At 39.4% G+C, this 12488-nt stretch overlaps 1 protein-coding gene across 2 annotated transcripts in view; it reads right to left on the reverse strand.

Annotated features, from left to right (window-relative positions):
* LOC148362621 (protein phosphatase 1 regulatory subunit 12A) overlaps nucleotides 1–3616 on the reverse strand; it is a 28744-nt gene extending 25128 nt beyond the window's left edge. For both annotated transcript variants that reach the window (XM_088340097.1, XM_088340096.1), the window contains exon 1: nucleotides 3252–3616. In XM_088340097.1, coding sequence (XP_088196223.1) covers nucleotides 3252–3527 — 276 coding nt within the window. In that variant the 5' untranslated portion in view covers nucleotides 3528–3616. The remainder of the gene's footprint in view (nucleotides 1–3251) is intronic.
* Nucleotides 3617–12488: the final 8872 nt, after the last annotated feature.

A 12488-nucleotide genomic window follows, 5' to 3' on the forward strand; every position in this document is an offset into this window, starting at 1 on the left:
TTGGTACCGTGATAATGAGATCAAATATAATGGCTTTTCCTATGTCACCCATTTCACTGCTTGAGTAGTGGTTAGGATGAAGCGCTCTCACCGTCGCGACCTGGGTTCGATTTATTCCATGTTATGATATTATGGTCAGCTATTTTTTTTTCTGATTAATCATTGCACGAATATCACAAAATCTCGTTATAACGTTGAGGTTTTTTTAAGGTAGAAAAAATGTGTTTTATACACAAATAAATACGTAATCTTATATTGTAACATCGGTGCATAATCAAAGCGCTTGCCTCACTTTTACACTGCAGTAGAGAAGACCCGGTTAATAATTTGGCTCATTTTAGTTCATTACATTTTACCATACTTGCAACTTTTTTTGTTAATAGGAAAATAATTCTTAAAATGATTACTTCTGCAGTGGGGAAAAATGCTGCTAATTCAAAATATGCATTATAAAATCTCATATATTCTTTAATGCATTCTTTTTTATTTTAATTTCTAATATATTTCCTACTATATTTTGAACCCATTTTCTAGTTAGGCAAAACATATAATAGATATATTTAGATTGTGATACGGGAGTTGGCATGTCTTTATGCTCATGTAAGGATTTACTTACAAAAATAAAAAAAGGAAGATTTCTTTTAAATAAAATATATGATATAAATAAATCCAAAACAGATAAAATAAGCAAAATATCTGCCATATCAATTGGGTGCAATGAAAAAAAAACCCTAAAATATGAAAAAAATTATACATCAATCGGACAAGATTTTTTTCCCCCCAAATATATAATACCAAAGATCCTCAGACAAACTGGTTTCAGGGGGTGTTGGTACAAAAATATTTCACTGTGGGTACATTAAAAAAGTTGAGAAACACTTTTAGAGTGTGCAGACACATAAATGGCATTTTAACAGCAAACATATGCTCGTGTTAAAAAGAAGAATGGTGTGTGTAAATGGCAGGGGAAAAAAATGAAAATGTGCATCATTGGGGGCTTGTGTGACTGTGACAATTTCCAGAGTACTTTTAGACCAGAACCACAGAGCATTCAGTCTTAAAGTTGTGAATGGGGTGGACAAAAAGAAGAACATTTTAGATATTGTTGGACGATTGAAATGTGATAATTAAACAGTTACTCCAAAACAGAGGTCTTGTTTTGGTGAAAGGTCTACAAAAAAGTCTCAAATTTGCCTACATACTCCAGGCTTCTCTAACAACACTAGACATTAATTTGTTAGTTCATTTATTTTTACTTATTACCTAAATCAATAGTATTGTTGTTATAATAATGAATGAAGTCTGTTCAACCACTAGGAGGCGCTAGATAGTACACACTCTCCCTTAAAGGGATAACAAAAGACCAGGTTTTTTTTTTACAATGAGGCGCTCAAAAGTAGACAGTTTGACTTCATATTCCCTAGAGCTGTGACATCATCAGAAGACAACAATGAATCAAAATAATGGCGGGGACCTTTGAAAAACAGACGGCGATTGTAGTAATCAGCGCATGCATAGCGCTCACTTTTGGTTGGAGAAATCAGAACTATGCTTACAGTGTCGCTGGAAGAGTTGCGTGCTTTAATCATCAAAAGCTGTGTGCAGTTTACCTGCCGTCGTGTGCAGCGTGCGTTCCTTTTAGGTATGTGATTGTGAGTTTTTTTTTGTGTTTTTCACCACGTGTCTTGCAATTAATACAATATTGTCCATATGGTCCCAGATAGCGTGCGACACCCAAAGACTTCCAAGATAGCCCCGTTAGCAGTCGGCTAGCTGGCCTGCTAAATGTTTTTTTCCTTGGCTGGGTTCGTGTTTGTTGCCGTTATCATTTTTTGTCGATGGCTGTGTACTGCATGTTTTGGTCAGCCAGCCTTCGTTTTTTCAGTTGATCGGTCCTGATTTGCCCTCTATAGTATCTGGCTAGTCTGCAGTGATTGTTTGGTATACATACGGCCGGGTTCGTGTAAACAATTTTTGTTGTTGGGCCGGTTATCTTGGCTGCTTACTGCATATTTTTTGGTCTAGGCTGCTGTGTCCCGGCTTGGTTAGCCCCTGTTAGCCCTTTGTTTGTTATTTTTGCCAGTTCGCCCTAATTTGGCTGCTCACCATTGTCATACCATCGCTGCACCCACCTGCGACACAACGCCTAGGCACTCTCCACATAAACTACTGAAACTTTGCCAAAACACTCAAAACCTTTTTGACAAATTAACATGTAAACCAATGTAGTGACTGGCTTGCTATGGTGCTGGTGTTTTTCACATGATGCCCGAGCTCAGACAAGACGGACTGTCTTCAAAATGCATTATCTCAGAAAATAACTGGAATATACCAATGACATGTATATAGATATGATACATTTTGTATGCTTTAGAATTTGGGTATCCTTGAAACCAGTTTTGCATAAAATCTTGTATGGTTAGCTGTAGGAAATTATCCAAAAAAAATAATTGAAATTGGACAATGTTTTGAAGAAGAAGGAACATGAAATGACAATGGAAGTGGAAGACAATGACCTGGCAGCCTCTGCTGTCAGCGCGGTCTTCTTTATTGTTTTCTAGGTTAGAGTCAAGAGAAATAACTTGAAATTAGAAAATGTTGCTGATTATCGTTCGAATAACCATGTTGCTCGGCAGGTGTTAGAGGTAAGCAATGTTCAACCCCTACAAGTATTTTGAGAAAATCGCATTTTTGAGGGTTCATGTAATTTTGCTTGTTATTTTAATCGACATAGTTTTTTTCTATAGTGAATGAGGTTTTTTGTTCGTTAACGCTAGGAGGTACTAAATAATACAAACTTTCTCTTTAGGAAACATAATGTTGGATTGGAAAGTTTTTTTTTATTTTGCAAATGTCATTATCGATGTCGGTCTGATAAATGTGTTATCGATCCAATTTGATCTAGTGGAAACTAGTCCACCGAACCAAGTCAGAAAACCCGCTCCATCGGGCCTAGGCGATTGTCTAAAAAGTGCAACTCGCCCTCTTGTTTGCTGTATATGTGACGTTAAAGGCGTCGCCGTGAGACAAAATGTTCAAGTAAGACACCCAGGGCGCTTCTCTGGACGAGCTTTCCCAATCCAACACAAACCCGAAAGAACAAAGTGATGGATTAAAGTTTAAGCGCCACTAGCAGCTAACGGAAATGTTTCGATTAGTCCACCATTCCCCCTTCTTCCTCGCATGCCTTAAAAGTTGTTTTTCCACTTGGTGAATGTTTAGCTCAAAGTTTCCGGAGTGACTGGACCGACCTGGTGGAGCGCTGTCAATCCGTCTACGTTGGCGTGGTTGATGTCAGCTCCCTGGCGGAGAAGCGCCACCACCTCCTCCCGGTCCCCGGCGGAGCAGGCGGCCATGAACACGGCTCCCTGGGCGAAGCGGACCCTCGGCCGCCGAGTCCCAGAACTGTTCGCGGTATCCCGAGCTTCTGAGTCCGTTTGGTCCGTATCCGATCCCAGCCATCGCTGCAGTTGATCCTGCCGTCGCTGTTTGGCAGCTTCGGACCGGGACTGGTCAGTGGCCGCCATCTTCCCTCGCTTGTCCCGGACCGAATCAGCTCATGGTGCGGGAGAAGTTGCTTGGATGGGCTTGGACTGGGAGTCTCTCTTCTGGGGCGCCTCCTGGCGGAGAAATGCATCAAGCCACACTGTAAAACTGCATGACTAATGAGGGCGAGCTAGATGCTGCATTCAATGCGACTCGGAAATTATAACTATCTATCTATCTAGCTACCATGGTCATATCCCTCAAGAGGGGTGACCGACAGCAAGACAAACACATAAAATAACAAAGAAAATAAAAGGGAAAAACAAAAACAAAAATACAGTGAAATGATTTAGTCAAAGAAAAGTCTGCGCCTCATTGATTCTGGGTCGTCATAGTTCGTTAAAAGGACAGTATGTATTATATAGCTCCTCTTCGGGGTAAAAACTGAATACAGTGGAACCTCGGTTCTCGACCATAATCTGTTCCAGAACCCTGTTCGAAAACCGATTTGTTCGATCACCGAAATCGTTTTTCCCATTAAAAGTAATGCAAAATCGTTTTAATCCGTTCCAACACCCTGAATGTTTACCATTAACGTAAACATGAAGCTAACCCAAGATAATCGTCCGTTCGCGTTAGCGTAATCTTCCGTACGAAAGATTACGCTAACAAGAACGTGTAAAAATAAAAAAATCAGGTCGTTTACACGTCATTTAGCAAACGGGTCTCCACAAAAAGTGGTGACCGGTCAAAGGATAAAGAAAAGAATTATGAATAGGATTTCTTACCTTTGTTGTGGTCTGCAGAAGCCATGCTCTATTCCCTCGAAAGAAGGGAAACTCGCACACCATCTTCATATTTTGCTATTATTTCTTTCTTAAATGCAATAGTTGTACGCACTACTCTTTTTTTTTCACCTGTAGCAACTTTGCTGCTTGCACCGACCTTCTTCGGAGGCATAATTAGGGGCTAAAACACTCCGTTCACCGATATTAAAAGCGAAAGTGAAAAGAAGTGCGCGCCCACGTGGTAACAGTTCTTCACGAAGGGTGGGGGCAATCTACACGATCTACACCCGTACGCCGCTCAGCATCGCACCCTAGCGTACTGGCGTTCGAACTCCGATTTTTTGAACGAAAAGCGAAGCAAGAATTTTTCGAAATTTTTGGTCGAGAACCGATTTGTTCGAACTGAGAGGCGTTCGAAAACCGAGGTTTCACTGTACCTTACAAACAAATACAACGTCAAGCGTGCATTTATTCGAAATACTTGTAGGTCTAGAAATTTGCATGTATTGGCCATAACATTGGCCTCACCTACAAAACCAAAAACGCTGCAAAAGCATACCTATCAACAATGTTCCCTCTAATTTTCCACGCATCTGAGCGTTCACACAAAGTTAGTGAGCAACGCTTGAAATAACAGTGAGCAACCATAATCTCAAGTGTGGCAAGATAATTAATTATCAAACATGTCCAAAACTTGACATCAAGTTACATTTTGCTGAGTTTCCGGCAATGCAAAATTATTTTTCTCTTTTGAATGAATTGACTCATGTACTGTTGCAAAGGTTGTACGGCCTACAAACGTCGTTTGTTCTTACAATTCTTTCACAAGATATCCATTTCTTTTTATTTCCTGATTCTTTTTGTCGCATAATATTAACATTTTTGGGGGCTTATTTAGTCTGTTATAAGATACAGAACTCTACTTAATCACATTTTTTAGTGGAAATACAATGTAGGCAACAAGATTCACTTGATATAATTGGAAATGATTAGGATGCAACACAAACTTTTGCTTCTTTTTTCCGTGTTTTTTTTCTACTTTTTTTAAAATTCCTTTAAAAAAAATAACTCATTGTGTTTATTTTTTCCAAGCTGTTACTTTTTTCTTTTTGTTCTCTAGTTACTCTTTCCCTACATTTCTTTCTTTTCTTTTTTTTCTGGCTTTTTTCTAAATTTTTCCTTCTTTTTTTCTTTTCCTTTTGTTTCTTTATTTCTTTTCACTACTTTTTCATTTTGGTATTTTTTTTTCTTTTTTATTCTATTCCCCCCTTCCTTTAAGTCATTTTGTGCATAATTTTACATAATATTTGGTCATGTTGGGATTTAGGAAGCGAAAACAACCTGAAGAGCCGTTTAGGACCCGAAAGAGCCGAGCCGAAGAAGCTCATTCTCAACAAACTCTACTAACTTCACTCAACTTCGTTCTACTTCGACTCGACTTCAAAATACCGCATTTAGGACACAACGTCAGGGGAACCCGTGTATTTTTACCTTCATGCACTCTAACTTTGACTTAAGTCGCTTCTTAATTAGTAATTTTGAGCCCTCATTTTTGTGCGCTGGCTAGATTTTCTTGTGCGCTGAGAATGTGCGTGCAGTGCGCAATTGCGCACGCGCACAGCTTAGAGGCAACACTGCCTGTCAACCTGTACGGTTTTGCCGTGCAAAGTACGTTTTTACAGAAAAACGCAAATTTGTCAACGATGGGTACCATCCGGTATACACCGACTATCACAAAATTGCAAATCAATCAAGTTAAAGGAGTTCGCCGCGGAAGCCTCTATCTCGGTATCATTTTTTTTCGTTGCAAACGAAGCGAGCGGTTTGATGCTACTGTGCTCATGCGTCTGCCGCTTGAGGATTTCCCATCATGCATCATTCCGAAAAAAATATGGTGTACGATTATTTTGTATTTTGTATGGGAAAATACGACAGTTTGTACCGGCATGGAGCCGTGGAGCTAGACAGGTATGCAAAAGACTTGACAAAAAGAGAAGAAAAATCGTGCAGTTTAGTCACTTTGAGTTTGTCTTATTTCTTTTGCGACACGTAGTCAAATGATACACACTGTCCCTTTAAATCAAGGGCCTCATACTCAATAGGTCTCGGTGAGGTGGGGCCAAATCGTTTTTTCCAAGAAAAAGTTTGGATAAAAACATGCAACAGATTACATCCATCCATCCATTATCTGCAACGCTTTTCCTCAGCAGTGTCGCGGGGGGGCTGGAGCCCATTCCTGCTATCTTCGGGCAGTGGGCAGGAGACACCCTGAACCAGTCGCCAGCCAGTCGCAGGGCACACAGAGACAGACAGTTCACTTGCTCATTGGCATCTAGGGACAATTTGGACCTGCCAATTAACCTGCCATGCATGTTTTTTGAATTTGGGAGCAAACTGGAGTTCCCGGAGGAAACACACGCAAGCACGGGGAGAACATGCAAACTCCACACAGGAAGGTTTGATCCCATGACCTCAGAACTGTGCCACACACGCGCTAATCACAGCTCTGCCGTGCTGCCCTACTGTTTACAAATATCACTTTTTTATTTTCTACACAAAATAATTTAAAGAAATTTAAAAAAAAATCATATGAAAATTAATAAATCAGTAATACAGTACATTATTCTATAATCATCTAGGTCTGCACTTAAAGGTACAGTATGTATTATTCAAGAATTCCTGGTAAAAAAAATGTCATTTATTTGAAAAAAGAATATTTATTCAAATAATTAGCAAAAATACACTAACTATCATAGAATACTTGTAGGTTGAGAACTTTCTATCTATTCTACATACTATGAGGAAGATGACATAATTTTCCGCCATCTTGCTGCAATAGGTACCCAAAAAATTCAAAAACTTGGTGAAAGGCTGGGACAAAAAATAGAAGAAAAATTGTCTTTTTTGGCCACTTTGATTTTCAATCTTAATAGTCCTTTGAGAATTCGTTTTTAGTTGCACGCCAGATTACGACAATAACTAGTGGTCAAATACACACTGTCTCCAACCTTCTTATTATGGTGGGGGGCTCAAACTATCAGCCCGAGGGCCAAATGCCCCCCACCACACACGCACCAGGCCGTAGGTTTGAGACCACAGCTTTAAACTGTTGGAAAAACACGCCTGCACTCGAGTACATTTGCAGTGGGAAAAAAATCATTAATAAAACATGCAGACATTGTAGACCTTGAATGATTATTTTGATACATGATCCATTTGTCGAATATTCTGTTAAACTAAGACTTTTTAAAAACTCATTCCAGAAATTGTGCTCTACTTATCAATGATGAAAAAATATGATTGAATAATGATTATCATCCTTATTTAATAAATTTGATCAAATGATCTAACGTGACACAGTGAAATACATTGTGCTGAAAAATTCAATTTTGTCCGGAGAGCGGGTTTGGCAGTTTTGCTGAAATTTGCTACGAACTGGGGACATTTTGCATTTTAGGCGAATGTGCTAACCACTTGCACTGCGGGAAAAGCAGTATATCCCGTGAAATATATATATATATAGATAATTTTTTTTTGCGGCTGCTAAATGTTATTGCACTTAGGTTCTTTGCACTCTTGTTACAATGCACTATTCTTCATTGCATCTTGATGATGATGGCAGCGCGCATGGACGCAGCGGCTCACAGCGCTTCAGCTAATTTTTTGTTTATTGCCGTTCTCTGTGTTGACAATATCTGTGTATTATTTATTATTGCAACATCCGTTGCAGCCTGGTCATCCTGGAAGGGGGATTACCTCATGTGCGTTCTCTTCTCAAGGTTTCTTCATTTTCCTTATGGTGAGGTTTTTGAGTTTTTCCTTGCCCTCGTGTAGGTTTTAGATCAGGGGATGGTGTCATAATAGTCTGTAGTTTGCAATAATCTGTGGTCTGTGCAGCCCTTTGAGACTCTTTGTGATTAAAGGCTATACAAATAAACATCACTTGACTTGACCTATTTCACAAAATCAGTGAAGAAAATAAGCATAAATGTTTATCTTTTTTTTTAATTAAGTCAAATAATTACTTTACCAGCATTGAACTGAAACCCTCTAATTTTTATAAAACCCTAAAAAAAGTCATGCTTTTACAGACATACAATTGTCATTTTCACACTTTATTTTTTGAAAATACCACTCATAATTGGGGATCATCTCTATTATTGTCTTGAGAAATGTGATATTTACCAAATGTGACGTGATGTTACGACATCAGAAGAATGTTTTATTTTGATTTAAGTATTTTAGAAAAGAAAACAATGAAAATTGTTAAATATGAAGCGCCAAGAAACTGACATTTCAAAAACACGTAAACAACTAATATATTATTAAAAGAGTTGATTATTTTGATGATTATTATTACGATTAAGATGATAATTAGTTGAGGATTGTTTTACCGCTTGACGCTAGTTTGAATACTCATTTTTTGTATTTTTAGCCTGCATTTTTAATCTAAAAGTTACTTGTATAATCCATCCATTATCTGCACCGCTAATCCTCAGTAGGATCACGGGGTGCTGAAGTCCAAACCAGTTATCTTCGGGCAGTGGGCAGGGGACATCCTGAACTGGTTGCCAACCAGTTGCAGGGCACACAGAGACAGACAACTCACTCACTCGCTCATTCACACTTAGGGACAATTTGGACTGGCCAATTAACATGACATGCATGTTTTTGGAATGTGGGAGAAAACCGGAGTGCCCGGAGGAAACCCACGCAAGCACGGGGAGAACATGAAAACTCCACACAGGAAGGTTCGATCTCATGACCTCACTAGCAGCTGACGGAAATGTTTTGATTAGTCTACCATTCCCCCTTCTTCCTCGCATGCCTTAAAATTTGTTTTTCCACTTGAAGTCATTGAATTTTTCTGACACAGCTGGGACAGTTGCTGTCTAGAAACAAGTATGGATTATTCATTTGCTGCACTGCTTATCCTCAGTAGGGTTGCAGAGGTGCTGGAGCCCATCCCAGCTATCTTCAGGCAGTGGGCAGGGGACACCCCGAACTGGTTGCCAGCCAGTCTCAGGGCAGACAGAGACCGACAACTCACTCGCTTATTCACTCCTTGGGACAATTTCGACCAGCCAACTAACCTGACATGCATGTTCTGGGAATGTGGGAGGAAACCGGAGTGCCCGGAGGAGACCCACGCAAGCACGGGGAGAACATGCAAACACTGCACAGAAAGACTGGTAGCTGGATTTTATCCCATGACCTCAGAACTGTGTCGCAAATGCGCTAACCACTCATCTGCCGTGCTGCCCAATATGGATTATTGACACATAAAAATGACCTGTTTTTTCTCTTATCGCGATGTTTATGGGACACATGTAGACTGGTGTTAAATCATTAGCAGACAATAAGTGTTTTCCTCACCATTATCTGTCATTGTGTAAACATAATAATAAATAATTGAACTACCTTATACAAAAGTCAATTCCATTGAAGTTGGGAAAAAGTTTAAAATGTCAGTAAAATTAGAATAGAATGACTTTTCTAACCCATATTTAAATGAATACACCACAAAGACAAGATTATCCATGTTCAAACTCATAAACTTTATTTCCATAAGCAAATAATGATAAACTTAGAATTTTATAATTGCACCAAGTGCCAAAGTAGTTGGGAAAGGGGCTTCTTCACCATTGTGTTACATCACCTTTCCTTTTAATAACACTCAATAAACGTTTAGGAAGTGAGGAGACTAGTTGTTGAATCGTTGATAGTGGAATCCTTTCCCATTCTTGCTTTATGTACAGCTTCAGCTGTTCAACAGTCCGGGGTCTCCTTTGTCTTATTCTGCGCTTTATAATGCGCCACACATTTTCAATGGGAGACAGGTCAGGACTGCAGGCAGGCCAGTCAAGCACCCGCACCCTCTTACTACGAAGCCACGCTGTCGTGAGACGTGCAGTGTGTGGCTTGGCATTATCCTGCTGGAAGAAGCAAGGGCGCCCATGGTAAAGATTCTGTTTGGATGGCAACATACTTTGTTCCAAAACCTGAATGTACTTTTCTGCATTAATGGTGCCTTCACAGATGTGCAGGTTACCCATTCCTTGGCCACTCATGCACCCCCATACCATCACAGATGCTGGCTTTTGCACTTTGCGTGCATAACAGTCTGGGTGGTTCTGTTCTTCTTTGGACCGGAGGACACGACGTCCACAATTTCCAAACACAATTTGGAAAACTGACTCATCAGACCACAGAACACTTTTCCACTTTGTATCAGTCCATTTTAGATGGGCTCGGGCCCAGAGAACCCTGCGGCGTTTCTGGATGTTGTTGATGAATGGCTTACGCTTTGCAACATAAAGTTTTAACCCACACTTACGGATATAGCGTCGAACTGTATTGACTGACAGTGGTTTTCCAAAGTGTTCCTGAGCCCATGTGGTGATGTCCTTTACACATTGATGTCGGTTCTTAATGCAGTACCGCTTGAGGGCTCGGAGGTCACGGGCATTCAATAATGGTTTACGGCCATGCCGTTTACGCACAGTGATTTCTCCAGATTCCCTGAACCTTTTCACAATATTATGGACTGTAGATGATGATATCCCTAAATTCCTTGCAATTGTACTTTGAGGAATGTTGTTTTTAAACTGTTCAACAATTTGCTCACGCAGTTGTTCACAAAGAGGTGAACCTCGCCCCATCCTTGCATGTGAATGACTTAGCTTGTTCGGGTCTCCCTTTTTTATACCCAGTAACAACTCTCACCTGTTGCTAATTCATCTGTTCACCTGCAAATAGTTGGTTGATTTCCATTCATCCACTTTCTGAGTAGTTATTGACACCTGTCCCAACTATTTTGGCACGTGTTGCTGTCATCAAATTACAGAGTTGATGATTTTCTCCCAAAACAATAAAGTTTATGAGTGAAGACAATAAATATGTTGTCTTTGCTGTGCATTCATTTAAATATGGGTTGAAAAGAATTTGCAATTTACTTGGATCAATTTTTATTTGCAATTAACACACTTTCCCAACTTCATTGGAATTGAGTTTTGTATACACACCGCTGACATTGACAGTAACTCATATATTTTGATTTTTCATTGTAGTTGAAAATAACCTTCGCAAAGTATTGCTGTTTTTTTCTCAATTCAAAAAGAGGTTGTTGCTGTTTTCGTACTAAGCACACACACACCAGCCATCATTTAAAATGCCTCTTATCAACTGCAATTGTTTTGACATCCTTTCCATGTTATTTTTGGCTGAACTATGAATATTTTTCCTTACCACTGACTTTTTAAAATTATGCATAATTCCATTAACCCCTAACTCCGTTTCAAAAAGTCAGCCAAACCATATTTTTTTCAAAGAATCTCCCACTCTTCGAAAGCCTTTATTAAATAAACTGAAGTTACCCAAGGAGCGTGGCGCACCTAGAACTGTGGCAGTATCAGCATGTTTACTACCATTATTCCCTCATTTTATCAGTGACTCATTGTTTAAGCACTTAAGCAAGAAAGCACAAAGAGATAAGAATGCAATGCCAATTATGCAACGATTTGTCAAATCACTTTGTGGAAGTAACTCACACGCTGAAATTGATCCTCGGCTGATCGATTCCTCGACTGTGCAAGAACAATCATGCAGAAATATATTGACAGGTTATCAACAAAGCATACAAAATTTTAAATATTGAAATATTTGGCATTTGGCAAGTTTACGATGAAAAGCCCCGCCAATACTTACACAACTCAGAAAAAGTGACATCGTTTTGGGGTCAAATTTTAATCTAACACAGATACCTTCAAAAGTGATCTCTAATAACCTTTGGAACAATCATTTCCAACTGTTTGTTTTAGGATAGTAAAAACAGCTTTTTGACTTAAACCAGGTAATGGGATCTCCTGACTTTGCAAGTCCCGGCCATAGGACAGTGATAATTTCCATGCAGTGTTGTGTTTGAGGTCATCAAAACAAAAACTAAATTTTATGAAGGTGTGTATTCACAACCCAAGAACAGTTTCAGTAATATTTGTTTGGGAAGCAACAGTTTCCACCAAGTCTCCCATTAAATACAAATGTGTCTTTATTTTAGTGATCTAGTAGCGAATGATTGATGGAACATTTGTAATACCCGGGACCATTTCCCCCCAAACTACGGGTGGCATTCAGTTATAAGTGAGTAATTGAGTGTAATTTTCCATTCCGAGGACATGATTTGTCAAATCAATTTTGGGGATATCCACAAAACAG

Source organism: Urocampus carinirostris, chromosome 7 (genome assembly GCF_059441175.1).
Source record: "Urocampus carinirostris isolate Australia breed hairy pipefish chromosome 7, RoL_Ucar_1.0, whole genome shotgun sequence".
In the NCBI taxonomy this organism is placed as follows: Eukaryota; Metazoa; Chordata; class Actinopteri; order Syngnathiformes; family Syngnathidae; genus Urocampus; species Urocampus carinirostris.